General features: G+C 43.1%; 2 protein-coding genes across 4 annotated transcripts; one reads left to right on the top strand and one right to left on the bottom strand.

The window, feature by feature from the left end:
• Positions 1-1,319: 1,319 nt before the first annotated feature.
• ypel5 (yippee-like 5) lies at positions 1,320-4,781 on the top strand. Its single transcript, XM_053434087.1, has 3 exons — positions 1,320-1,480; positions 2,597-2,763; positions 2,876-4,781. Exons 2-3 carry the CDS (start codon positions 2,623-2,625, stop codon positions 3,098-3,100), a joined length of 366 nt encoding a protein of 121 aa, XP_053290062.1. The 5' UTR covers positions 1,320-1,480; positions 2,597-2,622; the 3' UTR covers positions 3,101-4,781.
• A 2,350-nt stretch (positions 4,782-7,131) lies between these two features.
• On the bottom strand, positions 7,132-18,912 carry lclat1 (lysocardiolipin acyltransferase 1). 3 transcript variants are annotated; one of them, XM_053434410.1, is made up of 6 exons: positions 18,563-18,912; positions 13,565-13,732; positions 12,957-13,155; positions 12,227-12,373; positions 10,577-10,693; positions 7,132-9,562 (listed from the first exon to the last, which is right to left on the bottom strand). In XM_053434410.1, exons 2-6 carry the CDS (start codon positions 13,730-13,732, stop codon positions 9,042-9,044), a joined length of 1,152 nt encoding a protein of 383 aa, XP_053290385.1. In that variant the 5' UTR covers positions 18,563-18,912; the 3' UTR covers positions 7,132-9,041. The 3 variants fall into 3 exon arrangements, with proteins under 3 accessions (XP_053290385.1, XP_053290386.1, XP_053290387.1); XM_053434411.1 differs by having other exon boundaries at positions 18,742-18,912; XM_053434412.1 differs by lacking the exon at positions 18,563-18,912 and having other exon boundaries at positions 12,957-13,286; positions 13,565-13,704.

The raw sequence follows: 18,912 nt of genomic DNA, 5'->3' as shown, positions 1-18,912 counted from the left end.
TAAAAGATTAGATTGATTATGAATTAATACAGCTGTGGATCCAGGTAAACATGAGCTTCACTGTAGGAAGATTAACCTCTTGTACTCAATACTAAGTGAGTGTAATTTACAGTATAAATGTTAGAATTGAGCACAAAAGTAAAGTAGTATTTCATGTAGATCGTACAGCACTTGTCGCAGTTACACAACACTATTTAACATTAGCTTACATGCTAACTTCAGTTAAATAATGTTCTTTTTAGCAAAATACTCTAAAAAAAACATTTAACTATATTAAAGTAACAGCAGGTAAAAGTCTAAAGAAAGGAGAATTGAAATGCGGTGAGATTTCATATTTACTAATACTAAATTTGGTTTGTATTGATCATTAGTGACTACCCCAACAAACACCACAGATTCATTTGCACAGCTGACTCTGTTACTTGTAGTAAATTCTTTTTAAATATGTATGAGGCACATCATTAATCGAGAGAGGAAGGGGGGGGGGGGGGGGGGGGCACAGAGGCTGCTTGTATATAGGGCCCAGAATCTTGTACTATGCTCCTACACAGTGTAATCATACAACTTCCTATAAATCATGTTGAAATATGTTCCTCCCTGATTAAGAGCTGTGCATGTCCTTTACCGAGCAGCAGCCAGTTCCTGTGATGATAAATGTAACCACCAGGGGTTTCATATAAACGTTATGTAAGAATATGTTAACAACCGGCAATTTATCAAAACTGTTTATGTTCAGTTTTGGAGATGAGATGAGTTGAGATCAGATCAGATTGTTAAACTCTTTATGAGTTTGTCCTCAGATTGGCTTTGCAGATAGTCCGACCCTTGGAATCGAGCGACGAGTAAAACAAATTATCTCGAGTTATCAGATTTTGTTTATGTCTTTTTTAATGTTTTATAACATTTTTATGTGTTGCAACAAAGCAAGTGCACCTATCAAAATGCTGAGGGAATTGACTGTAAATGTTAATTGACTGTTACTTAGGGTTGGACGGAGCTGCAGTTGAACACGAGGCCTCTCATATTTTTTATCGTGCAACAAATCACAAAACGTAGGAAAACACAATCGCAAAAAAGAGAGCACAAAAAGGAAATCCCCAAATCCATCCAATAACTGATGAGCCTCCAGACGTGTTTTGTTTTGTGGACTCAAACACTTCACCCTCCCCTCCACCAGCATAGCGGTGAGTGGATGATGAGTGCATTTTCGTTTTTGGGGTGAACTATCCCTTTAACTGCAGTTGCACCATTTTATTTCCATGTCACGTTCACGGCTCTGCTGCCCCCTGGCGGAGCTGCCAGGGACCTCCCGGCCGGATGTTGACAGTAGCTCGCGCAGCTCAGACAGGAACAGCTGGAGAAGAACAACAAAGGCACCGACGACGACACAAACTGCAGATGTCCGTGTAACACGCGCCTCGTCCGTCCGTGACACCGCCGCTGCTGGGGACACCTCGAGCCGCCGACTCCGACCCGACAGGTGAGAAGCGTCCGCGGCTGGGGACGCGTCGTTTTCACCCTCTGGCTCCTAGCTTGTGTTCATTAGCACTGCTAGCTCAGAGGCTAACTCAACGTTAGCTTCCGTCTCGCTGGTTAACTGAAGAGCTAACTGCGCTAAACCGCGACGATAACCAGCCCATGTCCTCCATCTCCTCTCCCAGTAGAGCGTGTCCACGACCAGTTTGGACCAGGAGGTGGTTCAGCTGCTCTGTGAGTCGTGTTATTCGAGTATTCGTCATGGACAGCTTTTATTTTCAGAGCTGCCATGTTTGGTCAACACGACTCCTGACACAACACAGTCCAGGGACATTAAGTCAAAGCCGCTGATGCAACGACAAAAAAAGTCGAAAGGATAACGATAATAAAATGATAATCATGTCAGCTCAGGTTTTTATTTTATTTAAGTTGAGGCTTTAAAGTTATACTTCTGTTGACAAAAATAATCAGTTAAATATGACACATTGAGCTGATTCACTTCAATTCACTGGTGGCAAACACTTAAAAGAGGATTCTGATGTCATTCGATCAATCAGTTAGACTTTATGTGTGTTTTTGTCTTTCCAGTCCATTTCTTTTCTTTCAAACAATCCACCCATCCACACACAGGGCAAAACAATATGATATAACAGGAACTAAGCAATCGCTGACACAACTGTCTGACATTTGAAATAAGAAAACACCAAAGGGAAGTTAAAAGAAATAAAACAATAAAGATTAAATAAATGCTATGAGGAATAAATAAAACCAGGGGTAAATAGTCTATTAAAGTAAAAATTAATACGTAAGTAAATAATTGAATAATAAATCAAATTGCATAAATGGGGGATCTGTAAAACAGTCTAATATGTATAAATGAATAGATAAACAAAATTAAATTAAAAGCCTGAATAATGTTTGCTTTTTATTTTTTTGCTTTTATATGTGATTATTGGAGTAACTTAGATAAAATCCTGCATCACGGGATGTGTGTGTTTATATGGTGACGTGCCTGTCTATCATAGTGATGTCTTTGAAATATATCCATTTATGTGTAACTTCTGTTTTTAGTTCACTTTCCAACAAAACAATATGTGTCCTTCTTCCCCCCCCACATTAGATCAGTCATTTTCCAGAGATCTGACAATGGGGCGTATCTTCTTGGACCACATTGGCGGAACACGCCTCTTCTCCTGCGCCAACTGCGACACCATCCTGACGAATCGCTCTGAGCTCATCTCGACGCGTTTCACAGGAGCCACAGGCCGAGCGTTCCTCTTCAACAAGGTACAGTGCAAAGCCATGAAGAGAGGAGGATCATACACCCAGGACACACACATTCAGTATCTCATTCCTGGCTTGAAACCCCGTGCGTGTGCTTGTGTCTCGAACCCTGCAGGTGGTGAACCTGCAGTACAGCGAGGTCCAGGACAGGGTGATGCTCACCGGCCGGCACATGGTGAGGGACGTCAGCTGCAAGAACTGCAACAGCAAGCTGGGCTGGATCTACGAGTTTGCGACCGAGGACAGTCAGCGGTACAAGGAGGGGCGCGTCATCCTGGAGAGGGCGCTGGTTCGGGAGAGCGAGGGCTTCGAGGAGCACGTCCCCTCCGACACCTCATGAGCCTCTGAGGTTGAAACCAACTTGAAAGGCTCACTCCTGTGCACTCCTTTCCCTCTGCTTTGCCCTTGTGTTGCATGGCGCCACCTGCAGACTTTGTAATCAGTGAAGTGATGGCTGACCACTACCCCCCCCCCCTCTCTGACCCATGACCTTAGACCTCTGCTGATTAGAAAATTGGCTGCGCTGGATCTATTCTTGCTCAATAGGCTTCCCCCAACAAATACTCCCGGTTTGATGTGTTGCAGGGTACACCCCCCACACCCCACCCCTCCAGAACAGCAGGGGACACTGTTGTAACTTCACTTGTTTACGTGTTCATACGCAGTCACACAGTCTCATCATCGCTCCACACGGCATGCTCCAATAGTTGAATACATGCACGTGAATAGACATCATCAGTCACTGGTTGTTTTGTTTACTTAGATGACTGTAAACAAAAGTTAGAAACGAGCGTGTTCATCGTTCTCACACTCGGGGCAAAGCAACCAGCCCAGTTCTACACTGCAATGTTAACAGAACCACATTTCTTTATAGGGGCTTGTCCTTCTGTGTCGTGAACTTGGTCTCTCTGTATCCGTCATTGGTGAGCCCCAAACACAGTGAAGAGAGTTAGTTGTAATTTTATTAGCCTTTATTTTACCGAATGTAAAAGTGTTTTCAAATTTCTGTTCTCATCCAAATGATACAGCACAGAGTGATGTCATGTGTAAGTATTCATCGTAGTGTTTGATTGTGATGAGGGGCAGGTTTCGCATGATGCACAATTGTTTTGATTGACATGACATTTTTGGGGATGAACACAAAGTGGCTTTAATATGTCCCTATTCTTCCCAGTTCCGGGTGTGGAAGTGATCCCCTGTGCCCAGTAGAGAACTCGAAGTGTTGATCCTGTACAGAGTTCAACCAATCAGCGTCTGTTACTATGGATTCTGTGCCTGTGTGTCTTCAGCGTGTCGAGCGGTGACGAGCCAACGGGGCCTCAGAAGTAACACAATAGAGGTTTCACAAAGAGCACATTCTCTATCTCAACACAGTTTTTGAAACGACAACAAACCAAAAACATCCTTTATAATCCTGATATTAGGGCACATTTCGTTGAGGCGACTCGTTCCTTACAATGCAGACCTCTGGACTAACAAGTCTTTAAATCTCCCTGTGAAGATTTCCAAATGTCACACTGTTAGAAAAAAGAAATCTCAGTTTTCCTGACATTTGAGGTTATTTTTGGAAGCGGGCTCACAGCGCGTGCATCGTGGCCCCGGTGTAGCATTGTGCCGTTTCAGATGTGGTGAAAGCACCGCAGGCGTTACCAGAATGGAACAGCCTTCACAAGGGATGCTGTTAATGCTTGACCTCACCTTTGCAAGGTCATGTGAGAGGGTGCACGTGTCATTTCTACACTTAAACACAGAGAGGAGGCTGACACCATCCATATCAGCAAGTCAGTGCAGTGTACAGTCAACGGCCATGACAGAATATAGTTCTCACTTATTGTTCACTTTTAGAGATTGATTTTATTAGATTTACTCTTTGTTATTATTTTATTGACTGATTCATTTATCTTAGTGTATTTTTTTCCTGATTGGAGGTTGAAAGGAAGTTGTTTTCATGTATGGCTACGAAAGGATTTTTCTCTGGTGTGATTTCTAAATAAAGATGCAGTCTTGCTGGGTTCAATTCATCATGTTTGTGCTTGTTTTGTAGCTTTCTACACTCTAACAATAATTATTATACATTTTCAAATGGCATGCGTAGTCCTACAAGAAATTTGTGCTCAAGGTAAATCAGATTTATGAACTTCAGGTTTGGCCTGTGGGTGGCAGCAGAATACTGACGAACGGGATGATCTCTGTGGACGTTTTCCCATGGAAGCATGATGCTGAGTCCCTCGCCTGCCTCTGACGTTAGCTCCCCTCGCGTGGTTCGTGGAGCTTCACTGCAGGATTGAAATAGAAGGATGTTACTCGCTGGGACGGAGAAAATGAATGAAATCTGATGGATTATGTAAAGTCAAATAAATGCCCTATTAAGGCCAAAAAACAGAATGAGCAGTTAGGGAGAAAATGTGAAACATTTGTGACCAATGACACATCACATCCAGACTATAATCCTTAATCCCACCTACTCTGCACTCACTGTGAATCACCCACCATGCAGAGGTTTGACTGCATTTAGGTTTATAAATAGGCAATGACGTTTCAGCCCTAATCCACCCACTAATATCGCAGTGCTGCCACGGAGTTATTTATAGCCGTGATCCTGTTGGAAGGCCTCTTTGTTGGTGTGTCTGTGTCACAACGGTGAGATCAACAACAGGTCTGCTTCTCTGCAGTCACTCCTGCAGGCGCCCTGCACTGAGCATGCAGCACTAAACTTAGCTCGCATAAATATGAATTAAGGTCATTGAATAAAATAAACTGTCCTCGGTTATTTTAGTAACCAACAGCAGTTGCTTTGCTTTTCCTTTTTTTCTCCTTCGCCAGGGATCTAAAGGATTAATGGATTGAGGAGACTGATGTTTTTATGAGCATATCCAGTGCCATTTAAATGCCGGACATGACTCGAGGCAAAAAGGAGGCTCCGTCTCCGGAGAACTGACTGTCCTGCTTCATAATTCATACTAGTCTCGGACTTCGTCCCTGCATAACCTCAGGGTTGTCTGCCGTCTTTATTGAAAAAGCCATATGGTCAGATAAGGATAAGGATAATGACACCGTCCTGTTGATCCTATTAGTGTGCATGCAATTGGAAAGACACGGCACCAATCTGGATGTGGCGGTCTTTTGTGTGTGTGCTTACAAGGAGACCTATTTTTCCACTACCCTTCAGAGACATCCAGTCCTCTTGGGACATTGGGATTCTCTCAAGACGCAAACGTCCGGCTCTTACATCCAACTAGTCTAATACTAAGCTCTGGCTTTGAGAAACAAGTTCAACAGCAGGAGTACAACATGAACTAGTGAAGTGATGACGTCTGCGTCTTCCCTCCCCCCCACTATCGGACCCATCAGAGCAAATTTGAGGTGGATTCAGATGCAGAGGATTATTTTTGATTGAAGAGACCAAAAAAAAAGAACTGGGAGCATAATTGTGCCCTTAATTGTCCAGTGATTCATCCTCCCCAGTTATTTTAGTTCACCCTCACCTTTTTGTCTTTCCCCAATTCCACGTGATATCACCATCACACCATGTCCCCCCCCCCCCCCCCCCCTCTATCCCTCCAGGGGAGGAGCAGCGGTATATAGAATGTAGAAATAAACTTCTCTTATTCCCCCCCACTCTCTCTTCACACACACACACACACACACACACACACACACACACACACACACAGAGCAGTGACATCATTCTGTCAGCGGGAGAAAATAGCATGCTTTCCATTGACATCACTCCACATCCCGTTGCTAGGAGACAGGGGAGTCAACATTAGTTACTATGGCGACCGCTCTTCACCTTCAGAGCTCCTGACCTTCTTCTTCGTCGTCTGTGGCGGACGAGAACATATTTGTATGTGTGCACGCAAAACAGGCGATGAAGACTATCGGCCCTGGTGTTGTGTAACATGAGCGTTCAAGGTCTGGACTCAGCCGCTGCAGCGTAAGGGTTGATACGGTAGATTAAAGCAGTGACGAGGGAATGCGTGAGATGACGGGGAAGCAGCTGTGAGGCATATTGTCAAACTTCCTTTATAAAAGTATAGTGACAACTCACTATAATGTATCTGACAGGGGCCGGGGAGCCCTGAAGGTCCTTGAGGGGGTTCTGGGAGGGTCCCAGGCAGAAAGGGAATCATTTATCTTCATTCATAAGTAACAGACTGACATAATGTATAAGACTATTTGTGTTTTGGAGTTTTATACACTTCCTGTAATAAAACAAAATGTTTGAGAATATTTAAAACTGAGGACACCATCAACCTAATGACAGGTGATATGAGCTATTAAATAATTTACCCCAAAAGATCAGGTGAGTTGTCGGGTGGTAGTCGACATTTGCAAAAAACTTGAAATAACAACATCTGGAAATCCAACTGAAATGATACAGTATATTTATTCAGAGATATATACACATATATATATATCTTCCTTTCAGAGACGGACTGACAACAGAGTCCACTGTGTGTACCTGAGGACAGTGACATTAATGAGGTCCAGCATCAGCAAGTGATTGTAAAATGAGCGACACAAGACAGCACAGGTGAACAGGTAACTCCCTTTTCTAGCTGAGCGTGTGTTGAGGATACATGGACAGAGAACAGTGTTTGGTAATCTACAACATGCTGCTGAGAAAAGTGTTAACAGCTGATCACAGTGACTGAAACCAGCCCCTTCACATGAACTACAGGAGCTTCAGATTCACATACAAAAAGGAAAGACGCTTCACACACCTTCTATATAGTGCGGTCGATCATGAAAGACGCTTATATATCAAACTATGGTTGAAGTCGTGAGCTAGATCACACACTGCACAGTGGCGGTGAAACTGCTAAAGGTTGTCAGAGACGCGAAAGTTCCCCGACCCCGAGAATGAACGTGGTTTGAGACGGCATCGAGCTCAGTGGCAGCGGGAGTCAGTGGCTAAACGTGTGGTTGAAGCACCGCTCCAGTCTTGTTTCAATTTCGGTCCTTTTTTGGCACAATTGGGGGACGCTTTCTCAGCTGTCACTCGCTAATTGAGTTTAGCAGCCGCATCAATGCCAGTCCTCTGGAGAGTGACAAAGGCAGAGGTGGGCATTACAGGGCTTTTTTGGATTAGGGTGAGTTGAGGGCCAGTTTTCCACTCCAAGTCTGGTCCTATGTGCCACCCTGCACATCGAAGGGTAATGTTGTCCCAACAGGGAATTCTTCCACCCCAGCACCCCCCACACCCTGCCTCTGCACGGCATCCCTTTATTCCTAGAAAGGGCACAAAGCTCATCTGCTTCTACGCTTATCCAGACATAACATCTCAGTCAGATGTTTGATCTTGATGAGTCGCTGATTACAAGCGTGGACTCAGTGGAACTTGCAGACGAGCTGGTCAGTGGTGAGTGGAGCTACTCTCTCCTACTACATTCTGTTTGGTACTGTTTTACATCGCGTCCGTTTCTCTCACCTTTGGCTTTTATGCGCAAAAGCTACTTGAGCAAACAAGCAGAATTATATATAAGTTTCAACATAGTATTTTAGAGTGATAAACAACATCACACAAGTTCTTTCTTACGACTAAGTGGGAAATTCGATTCCCCAATTTGTATAAAAGGGCAATTATACCCAGTAAAGGTAAACAGTGGTACATATATACCTGTATACACCTTGATAATTCTCTAGGAATTGTACCCGTCCTATGATGGATTCATTTAATTAGTCTCATCATACTCCCACTAACTACAGTGCTCATTTGAAAATTTGTAAATCAAGTCATCACATGTACATTTGAACTGTACTATGGCTCGGTTCCAAACTTATGAAAAATACAAAATAAAACCAAGGGCAACACAGGATACAGTCAATAAAATAAAAAAGTTAACAGGACATGGCAATAGTATAAAAAAATAATTTCTAACAACAATATTCCATGACACATGTCAACACTGAGGTTCTTCAACAACAGATACACTGACAACAAAAGAACAGATAAAATGCACAGACAGCAAGCGAATTGACTGTGATTATACAGGAAGAGAATTGAAGGGCAGCTGACGCCATGTATCATGAATTTCTTGAACCCAACACAAATTTACATAACATTCCTCTTTTTTTCCTTCACCAGAAAGTTGAGATCTTTCCAGTGAAGCCATGCAAGCTGCAGGAGAGCACGTACTACTCCCCTTCTAAGGCATGGAGTTCTGACTCCCTCTAAGGGATCCTCTAGCCCTCTGGACTGAACACACAGAGACAATGGCGTCCTCAGCGTCCTCGCCAAGCACATGCCATTGACCAGTCAATCCAGTCTTCCATCTTCACTGCATCTTCCCCTCCATCTTTTTCTTGTCACCCACATCAGCAGCTCTGGACTTCCAGTATTGATGGCAGGACAACTCCAGCAGCTCAACACCTCCAACCAGCTTCTGCTGGGCCATGTACACTCCAACCATGACCACGAAATAGAGCCTGAATGGAGCCCACAGCCACAGGCCGGTGAAGCACAGAGCGATGAAGCTGGTCCAGTACAGCAGCGAGGCGGCTTTGATCAGAGCTACGCGCAGCTCCGACTTACAGGGTGGCACGCGGGCGACACCTTCTCTGTCGAAGGCCCGGGGCTGGCTTGAGTAGAAGTCGCGGAGACGGACCTCCTTCTCAGCCCAGCGCTCTCGACACCAAGCCTCCAGGTCTGATGAGCCGGGCAGGGAAGACACCGGGTGGCGGCGGACGTGGAAGTGGATCTCGCGAGGGAAAAGCCCCAGGATCAGGTGGCGCTCTGTCTGGGGGATGTTCTTCGGATAGGCCACTGTGATGTCATGAACGGCATCCAGATTGTCTCCTGAGAAAAAAGGGACACATCTCTTAAGTTCAGTTAAATAAAAGAACAGCAGAACAGGATTTTGACTTAAAGACTTCCCACTTTAACAGTCTCGACCTAATGTGAGCTGTGTAGTTCCAGACAAAGACATGACACTACAAGGAGACTTCATATTATCCCTTTTCACATCCACACTGGTTATTCAACTGTGCTGTTCACCTTCAATATATCAGCTCCTAACTCAAATACACATGTACCTCTAATTATCCAGGGGCTTAGAGCTTCATCCCCGCTCTGCCCTCAAAACAACCAAGAACTCTATACCATCCTATCATCAGTACCTGGACAACACACAGGGAGTACTGAATGAAATATCAAGTGTACAGGACACCTGCCAGCGCCTGCACCTGTACAGCTCAGGTCTATGATGGAAAAAATAGAGCTCAGAGGGGCAGACTGGACAGAGACGACATGTGCAGCATGTAAGTCAGCGCTGCACAGAGCCCGAGAGGAGAATTAGCTAAGTCTTATGAAATCATAATGATTCACAGCACCTGCTAGGAGAGTTAGTGCCATGCTCAGCATCCAGGGCGGGTGGGGCTCGAGACGGCGAGACCAGAAGTGGTATTTAAGAACTCTGGACGACTGCCATAATTGGCTCATAGGGAAACATGAGAATCCCAGGGGTGCTGTAATGGCTGGCAGGAGGATGAATTATAGGTCTGAATCTTTGAATAACAGGTATGATCCCTCTTCTCAAAACAGCGTCAGTGGAATAACTAGTCATTATAGTAACATGTCAATTTCCCCTGGTTATGCTGATGACGTGTTTCCACAACTATGACAGGCTTTGTGCCCTACCCAATTCTTTTTGCAACCAAATCATTCCAATCATCAAAAAAGAAAATAACACATCACTGCTCTGTCGACAACGCTGTTTGTTGCATCACCATCTACAAAATGTTTTGCAGATTTGTAAGAGGACCATCATCTTTACATGATTTCAGAAAAGTGCTGAAGTGGATCCCAGCTGACCTTTTCTCAGTCTGTCCACAATGAAGGTGAATCCAGTGGTTCGTGGATGCAGCACATACTCGAACTTTGGCAGGTTGTTCTTGGCAGCAAACACATCACTCTTTGCTCTTGTGTTTTCTGCAGGAGACAGACACAGTGATAAATCTCCAGAAGATACAATCACACATCCATTTTCACAAGTACATTGTGCTAAAAAAATGTTGTGTTCTCACTAGGATGCAATCGGTAATTGTATATTATACTAACTCCAATACAGATATGTTAAATAAAGCAATTCGCCAACGATTCCAGAGATGTTGATATTAAGACCTTGAGACTAACAAATGTAACTGAGGCTTGATATTTTACAGATTAACCAAAGTTAATTATAAACTACTAAAAAGAAAACAAATATAACCGAACATACAGAACATGAATTAAGAACATTTTGGGGTAAAATGTTAACAAATGCATATTGTATACACATACATGCACATTCTATACGCCTGACACTGTATAGAAGTTAGGAACTAAAACAAGAGTGATACAATCACAAAAATAAGCTGGAAAAACAACGGGATATGACTTCATTTATGAAATACATCCTCCAGGGACAAACACTTAGACATTTGTAAAAACCAGAGCGGTACATAAACACAGGAAAGATGAGTGTTTATTAACCAGACATTCTTCAGGAGCTAGTTGCAGGAACATGTAAACTATATCATGACTCATTAATCATATTATGTAACAAGCAGCTGCTTCAGACACACAGAGGTAGTATGGACAGACCTCTGCTGATCAGGCCTCTGTTCCCTCGAGGGGACGTACTGAACCTGTAACTCTTATGCAATCTTTCAATCAATTTAGTTTGTAGAGGGTCTTAAGTACATCCAGTACCAGCTCCTGAAGCAGGAGGCGTGCGTGTGCAAACTTTAGTTATGCAACATGTCAGAGTTACATGCTACTTTTTAAATTGTGTTTGTAAATCAGTTGATTATAATTCTGTCAATTCATTAGGACCAACTGGCACACAGTCACTGGCAAAGAGGATATTAGGTTAGATCCCACAAGAATGAATTGTGAAACAGTGATACCGTGAAACCTTTTATTATCCGAGACAGTTGTCATACCGTGAAAGTCTCCTACAGTTGCAACCCTACTCAGAACATACTGTATACATAACGCCACAATAAGCCCAGGGGTTTAAGAGACTTAACTGCAGACGCAAGCTTGTGCAACCACACGCGCAAGTAAAAAGGCAACATCAAATGTGAAACAATCTTTTAAAGCCCTAAAGCTGCCAGCCAATTATGATGTAACAAAACTGGACCCCCTCATGACATCACGAGAGGTCATGACATCATGAAATGTAAAGAGAAGTTAAGCTTCCCCTAGAAAAGCTGCTCTAGACTCTGATTGGCTTAATTGTGATCCAAAGGGGCTTTGGACACCAAAGATCAGAGCATTCCTTCAGAAATGACTGTGTGGGGGGTGTGTCGGGGGATTTGACTACGTCTTATCACTTTGAAATTATGTTTGCGTAACAGTGTCAGGTGTCAGGCCCCACTGAGCTCCATAGACTGGCTTGTGGACGACACATTCTGAGAATAACAACTGAATTGTGAGCCAAGTGTTTTAGGTATGGATGGAGTGATGCAGTCTTCTCACCAGTGAGGTCTGTGCCTTCTGGGAACAGCAGCAGCTGCAGTGGCTCTCTGATGTCACAGAAGTAGTCCAGCATGTTCTCCATGTGTCTCTTGTCCGCCTCCCAGCGACGCTGAATAAAGACAAAGCAGGCCACCTGCATTGCCCAGCCTGGAAAGTACACACAGTGCATTGTCTTTATATGTGTGAATGATTACTTCCCCATATTTAAGTGACTGTGCAACACTTTTTCAAGAATTGTCCTTGAGATCTGGAACATTTGCATCATACTCTATGATAACCTTGTGGTGGAAGTGTTTGCAGGAAAGACTAGAAATACCAGTCTCCAGTTGGAAGACTTCGCCACCCAGTGTGGTTTCAGTAACCATTAAAAATATGTTCAGACTTGTGAGGTCACCGTGACTTTTGATCACTGAAATCTGATTAATTCATCTTTGAATGTACCTGAGTGTTTTGAATTTGAAGAAATTCCCTCAAGTTGTTCAAAAAAAATGGGACATACACAAAAACATATCACCTCCGGCCACTAGTTGTCGCTGAAGTGGAGGCATAAAAATTGCTTATTTTCTTTGCTTATAATAAACTGGCCTGTGTTTTCCTATCTATTCTAAATGTCCACATTTGAATGATTTCCCCTCTTCTTTAATGTAAACTACTTTGAAGAAAAGATTATATATTTTAGTATGCAAAAATGTGCAAGTTTGTATAAGCCCGATGACAACTGTACACGCACCAAAGCCAGGCACAGCCTTGAGGACAGCCTTGAGGCAGATCTTCTCCAGGCGGAGGTAGCTGTATCTGAGCAGACAACACCAGAGGAACATCCAGTCCAGACGCGTACGATGGTTCATGATGATCACGCTGCGCTCCCCCGGAATGAACCCATCCCCTGTTATCACCACCTTCACCCCAAATACCAGCTCCAGCAGGGCCTGTAAAGCGCAGAGTAGTGGGGGGTGGAAGGAGGATAAAAGAAAGTAGTGCGAAGGGGGAACAATGGAAAGAAGAGTGGGTAAGAGATAGAGAAGGATTTAAAAAAGGATGAGGAGGGAGAGAGGAGAGACTGGGAAGAGGAATGGTGGCAAGATGAATTTAAGGAGAGAAAAGAGTCAGATGAAAATGAATAAATAATGCTATTCATTTTTGTTGCCACTGTAAACAAGATTTGCATACATTTTCTCAAGGGCAGTCTGAATAAATGAAGTGTACTTCTGACAAAAATAAACAGGGAAGAATAAATAAAGCTGGAGATGACGCATCTTGTCGTGACTGTGTCAATTAGGTTACTTCAGACCATCTGGCACACACAGAATTAAGCTCAGTAAAGGCCGGGGTACACACCACAGGCAGGGTGAGCCAGGTAGCGACGATGCGATCGGTGATCCAGCGGTACCAAGCAGGAGACAGCAGCATGAGGGGCAGAACTGGGCCCAGCATGAATATACTTCCAAAGAAACTACCCAAAAACAGGGTCACCATAAAGTAGAGGCCCCGCACCGACACAGCCATCTGTGGAGAGATGAACGAGATGAGGTTAGTTGGATTATGCTTCACATCTATGCAAAATGTGAGCTGGAGATGGGGCTAAAAAATAAAAAATGTTTATGGAATGTATTCCCGTCTATCTACTATGGAAAGGAGCTGAAGTGGAGCTCATCAATACTGAAGCCTGCTGTTCTGTTGTTCTTCCGACATATTTTCCCACAAACAGTGGAAAATCCAGGGCAGACATTCCACGCCAGGAATGTAAATAGGAGAATCTTTCTGACTGTGGTTAACAAATCGAGGGTGCGTGGTCACTAAATCAAGTGTGTCTGTGGCTTTGGAATGATTAACTCAACGTTTAGTGGCGCAACCTTTGAGCCACATTTTCTGACATAAATCTCCAACAGCCACTCTCGGGTTGTAGGCTGCCACCAACCAGTACTTTGGGTCTATACACATTTTTTTCCAGGACATTTTATCAGTCCAACTAACAACTGGCCCCTTCGTGCAGACTTCAACTTCAAAACGCCAAAAACATGTTTTGTGAGGCCATCATGATATTGACCGTTAACCCCCAAAATCTACAGTTCATCTTAGAGTCCAAGTGTGTGTTTGTACCAAATTTGAAAGACTCCCCCAGTTATGATATTCTCAAGATCAAAAACTTGTTATGAGAGGTCATAGCGATCTTCGACAATGAAAATCAAATCAGTTAATCCATGAGCCCAACCGAATGTTCGTACAGTATTTGTAGAAATTCCCTCAAGACGTTCTTCTCAACACGTCCCGTTAACAAGAATGGGACGGACAGACAACCCGAGAAAACAATGCCTCTGTCCACTAAGTGCCGTCGGTGCTGTGGCATAAATACGGAAAATAAAGTTCAACTATAACTAACAAAATCTTTTCCATAAGTTTTTAATGTAACAGGAGTTTTTAACAAATGCTGCCAGATCCTTATTTTAGTGACACAACCATAGATAGCTATCCTGGAGTCATTAGTAGCCCATACAACAGTAGTGTCTTTGACACTAATGTAAGCACGACAAGGTCATTTTGAAAACAGCTGATGTTACCTATTTAAAATGAAACTACACACACAACTGTATAGACATCAGTAACCTGGATGAATGTAAAAAGAAGGGTAGACTGAATGCTAGTTACGCCTTTTTGTGACAGTAACTGCCACAGAAACACCTCATGGTCATTAGATCCCCGAGGGAAGAGAAAACCAAGTACAGGACCTTCAATTGTCTATGACCTAACAAATACGTTTATAGGGGCTCATAGAGACATACCAATGGGGGATCAGTTGTCACTTCAATGGCATCAGTGGTGACCTATTCAGCATCCTATGGTAATATTAAATGTGGATTATATCTGTCTTGAAAATCCCTACATAACTGCGGTACACCCAACTGAGGTATTTTAACTTTATTTTTCCTGGTACGACAGGACAGGCTTGTCTCTCAATGTCCTGTTCATCTTGTTGCACCTGCTTTGGCTGTACTTTATTGGTACATGAACTTTGGTGACCTCATGTAGTACAAAGTATGGGAAACATGTTCAGAAACGCATTAAAAAGTTTTTATAAAAAAAGACAAACACCAGATTTCACAAAACTTAAGCTTAGAACTACAACCGGATCAGTACCTGCAGGCGTAAGGTGAAGGTTACAAGGAGAATTACAGCGAGTCATGATCTGATTGAATCCCTGCCTTGCTGACGCATGGTAGTCTGAGCCACGTCATCCAACAGGTGCTTTCTTATTTAATGTTAACACTGATTAACACCCTTTCACCTCAATTAAGATTATGATTGCACAAGCATTTGGTGGAGACTACCTGACCCCAACACTCCCATCGTCTTGCTCACGTCGACAACCTCTGTGTCACCGTGACGCAGCAAGTCTCACCAAAGTGGCTGAAGGTGCAATTAAAAAAAATGCAAGTCTGTTTGCGTGCATGTTTATGCTGGCAATGAGGGTTTAAGGGTTACTGGCTTTAACAACGGAAAATATGAGGCATGAGACAGGTGAGGAAACAAGGCTTGCTCAGCACAGTTGCCACAATTAGACTATGTCCCAACGCACACAAAAAAACACACCCTTGGGTGGCTGCTGGAACATTCAGTCAGTTAACACATGCAGCACAGAGAAATAACACTCAGAGTACGAGATGTGAGAACTGAATGGAATTATGAACATTAAATTGTTAAATAAACATGTTTTTGTTCTGCTTGGCATGTGCACCAGGGACCCAACACTATTTACGTAAGGCATCCAAGGAAATGCTTTTGTTTTCATACTCCAAAGCTAGCACACGCTGTTAGTTTGATTTATTCCCATCCATCTGGGTTGGTTTAACATTTTCGCTGATGTAATTATCCTGAAAGCACTGCCGAAACACACCAGCAGAGGCAACACACAGCATACTCCCCATAGTCCAAGTCTGAATTCTCTGGCAATCATTTTACATTCCTCACTTTAAGCCAAGAAGAGCAGACATCCCAGCAGAGCATAGCAGAGTGAAGAGGTCAAGCATGTCTAGGCTAAACAATGTGCTTAGGTGGTGTGTGTGTGTGTGTGTGTGTGTGTGTGTGTGTGTGTGTGTGTGTGTGTGTGTGTGTGTGTGTGTGTGTGTGTGTAAAAGGATGAAAGAGAGGAAGGATGATGAAATGGATAATTAAACTGCAAACAGATTTAAGTGCAGGTCTATTTATTGATCTAAAGGGCACTTGGAAGAATCCAAATCTCTCCCAACAACGTCTATATCTCTTCATCTATTTTTTTCTTCATAAAAAATACGTTATTATTATTGTAATTAGGCTTCAGTTACGTGAACTTGAATTCAGAAAAAAAAACAAATGCAAATCTTTTTGCTGCATTTTCTGTGGAAAATAACTTCTTGATGAGCAGAAAATTACCAAAACTTGATAAACAGCAAAACATTTAGCAAAACTAAGGTTATTCAGTTATGTGTTATAACTCCTCACTGTGTTTGCACAACTCATTGGCCTTATATGAACTTTCTTATATCACGATTAATGTAAATGATATTGCAATTACTGATATTGTTTTATTGCCTAGGCCTAGCTGATACCAATATGTAAGTGAAAGGCTAATATCAGTCAATGCTGTGATTCACACCAGACGCAGCTCCAGAGGATCACAGAGGACATTTAGGCTAAAGACATTGTGTAAAATAAAAGAGTTTGTTTTGAGTCTAACTAGATGTTGGGATTTACGGACACTTAGATGACACCACAGGAGCAGTATGGAGCCATTTTATGCTTTTGTTCTTTTATTTTTTACGTTTTAATAAGTGGTTGCCATTTACTTAAATTGTATTGGAATTGGCTGCAATGCTGTTTGTCCCTGGAACTCCAACGGTGTCTTGTGGACTCAAACACTTAACTAAACATAATACAGAAGGCTTAACAGGCTGAGATGATTATCACCTCCCAAAGGAGATTATGTTCTAGGGCGTGTTTGTTTGTATATTAGGGTAGTTAGCAGGATTATGCAAAAACTATTGCCACTCCAAGATTATCACAACATTTGTAAGGGTGCAGTAAGTGTCAGAGAGGAACCCACTCAGTTTTTACGTGGATCTGGATCACGTGGCAGATCCAGCATTTTTTCATATCACTTTGTTTAACGTTGAAAGATAAGGCTTTTACGGGCTTGCGCATTTCCCCAATGTGGGACTAGGATTTTTTAAGGATAATAAGGATTATTTTATTTTATGTAGATGCAAAAAAAAGTTGGCACGTTTAGAAGACTTACATCTATGTGAGTGCAATTTGGTGCAGATCCAAATTTAAATGGGGTTTTATAAGGGGACTGTTGGGCTTTGGCAGGGATGTGCACTTTCTGCAAGTTCATTTGATAGCAATGGAAAATCGTTTTTTCAGGAGAAACTTTTTGTTGACACTGTCCTTTAGTGACCTTCAAGCAGCCCCTGGGGGATAGATACACTGTGCAAACATACTGAACACAGGTATGGAAAAGTGTAATATATTCTGACAATAATTCCAGTGTACACATAACTTTGCACGTGTTCAAATCAACTTTTGTTGACAGAAGAATCACATATTGACTGATCTATAGATACATGATGAGGTGCAGTGACTGGAGCCTCACAACCTGCCATCTCACCTACTTCAACAGTAGTAGTATTTTCTGTGGTCAAATCTGCCAGCAATAGGAAAAGCAGACTGGGTAAACCAAAACCTCCTAGATGAATAATCAAGAGCAGTTTTCCATTAGGCTAGGGTGGGGCAGCGGGAGAGCATCGAGGGTTAGTTAAGGTTTAACACGAAGGAGACTGCTTGCACAAACAGGAAGATGTGCACATATGATCCTTCCTGTTAGCATGAAGCCTGGTTAGTGATTGACATGGCCTTCAGATGCAAATGAGTGACAGCTTCTAAGACTGAGCTGTGATGGGAGCGATCAAGACAAGCGTGCAAAGCAAACGTCACACAGTTTACACCATGCGAGCTTCTGCACCGTTACAACGTGAATGACTGCGACTTTAAAACTAAGCACAACTCAGCCCATAAGTTGCACTGTTAGTAAAATAACGTTAGTGTAAGAGCATTCGCTTTGGAGGGGATTAGCCTACATTGCTAACTGCTGTCCGGGTAATCGCTGCCTGCAGCGCGAGAACTGTCAACAACAACCGGGGCTGACGAAAACAACAACGTTCATGCTAACAGAGCAAAACACTTAAAAGGCAACATTTAAACATAAAGCTAGCACATGTTAGCGGGGTTAAACCTGCTCAGCTAGCTATCACGCTAACCACAGTGGAACATTCTCTACATGCCGTTGAATGACAACACACCCACCTTTTCGGTTTTCCTCCAAATGCAAGGTTTGCTTGAGGCGAGCGAGCTGCGTTAGCTCCTGTTAGCTCCTATTAGCCGAACCACTCGCTTGCGACATAGCAGCTCCGCCACCTAGCTAGTTAGCAGCTTGCTAACATGCGCTAAGCTAACTAGCAGAAGCTTAATTACAAAATAATTACCGCGTTACTGGTCTTCAAGGTGAAAACTGTTCGTTAAATATTAGCGGAGTCTGTCGCGGACCCGCGGTTACCTCACCCTCCTTATGTTTCTTTAGTTTAATATCACTGCAGCTGAAGTGTAGCCGCCATGCTGCTCTGCTAGCGCAACCTGTCACCTCCTATCTTACCTTA

Source organism: Pleuronectes platessa, chromosome 11 (genome assembly GCF_947347685.1).
Source record: "Pleuronectes platessa chromosome 11, fPlePla1.1, whole genome shotgun sequence".
In the NCBI taxonomy this organism is placed as follows: domain Eukaryota; kingdom Metazoa; phylum Chordata; class Actinopteri; order Pleuronectiformes; family Pleuronectidae; genus Pleuronectes; species Pleuronectes platessa.
The sequence above is the reverse complement of the archived record's forward strand: the minus strand, read 5'-3'. Positions and strand labels throughout refer to the sequence as shown.

What these genes read in the sequence shown, in the direction of transcription:
- ypel5 (XM_053434087.1), top strand. Translation starts at nt 2,623, where the DNA reads ATGGGGCGTATCTTCTTGGACCACATTGGCGGAACACGCCTCTTCTCC. An exon ending in GAGCGTTCCTCTTCAACAAG is followed by an intron (nt 2,764 to 2,875) that starts GTACAGTGCAAA and finishes CGAACCCTGCAG; the next exon opens with GTGGTGAACCTGCAGTACAG.
- lclat1 (XM_053434410.1), bottom strand. Translation starts at nt 13,732, where the DNA reads ATGGCTGTGTCGGTGCGGGGCCTCTACTTTATGGTGACCCTGTTTTTG. An exon ending in CAAGGCTGTGCCTGGCTTTG is followed by an intron (nt 12,374 to 12,956) that starts GTGCGTGTACAG and finishes TGTACTTTCCAG; the next exon opens with GCTGGGCAATGCAGGTGGCC. An exon ending in AGAAGGCACAGACCTCACTG is followed by an intron (nt 10,694 to 12,226) that starts GTGAGAAGACTG and finishes TGTCTCCTGCAG; the next exon opens with AAAACACAAGAGCAAAGAGT.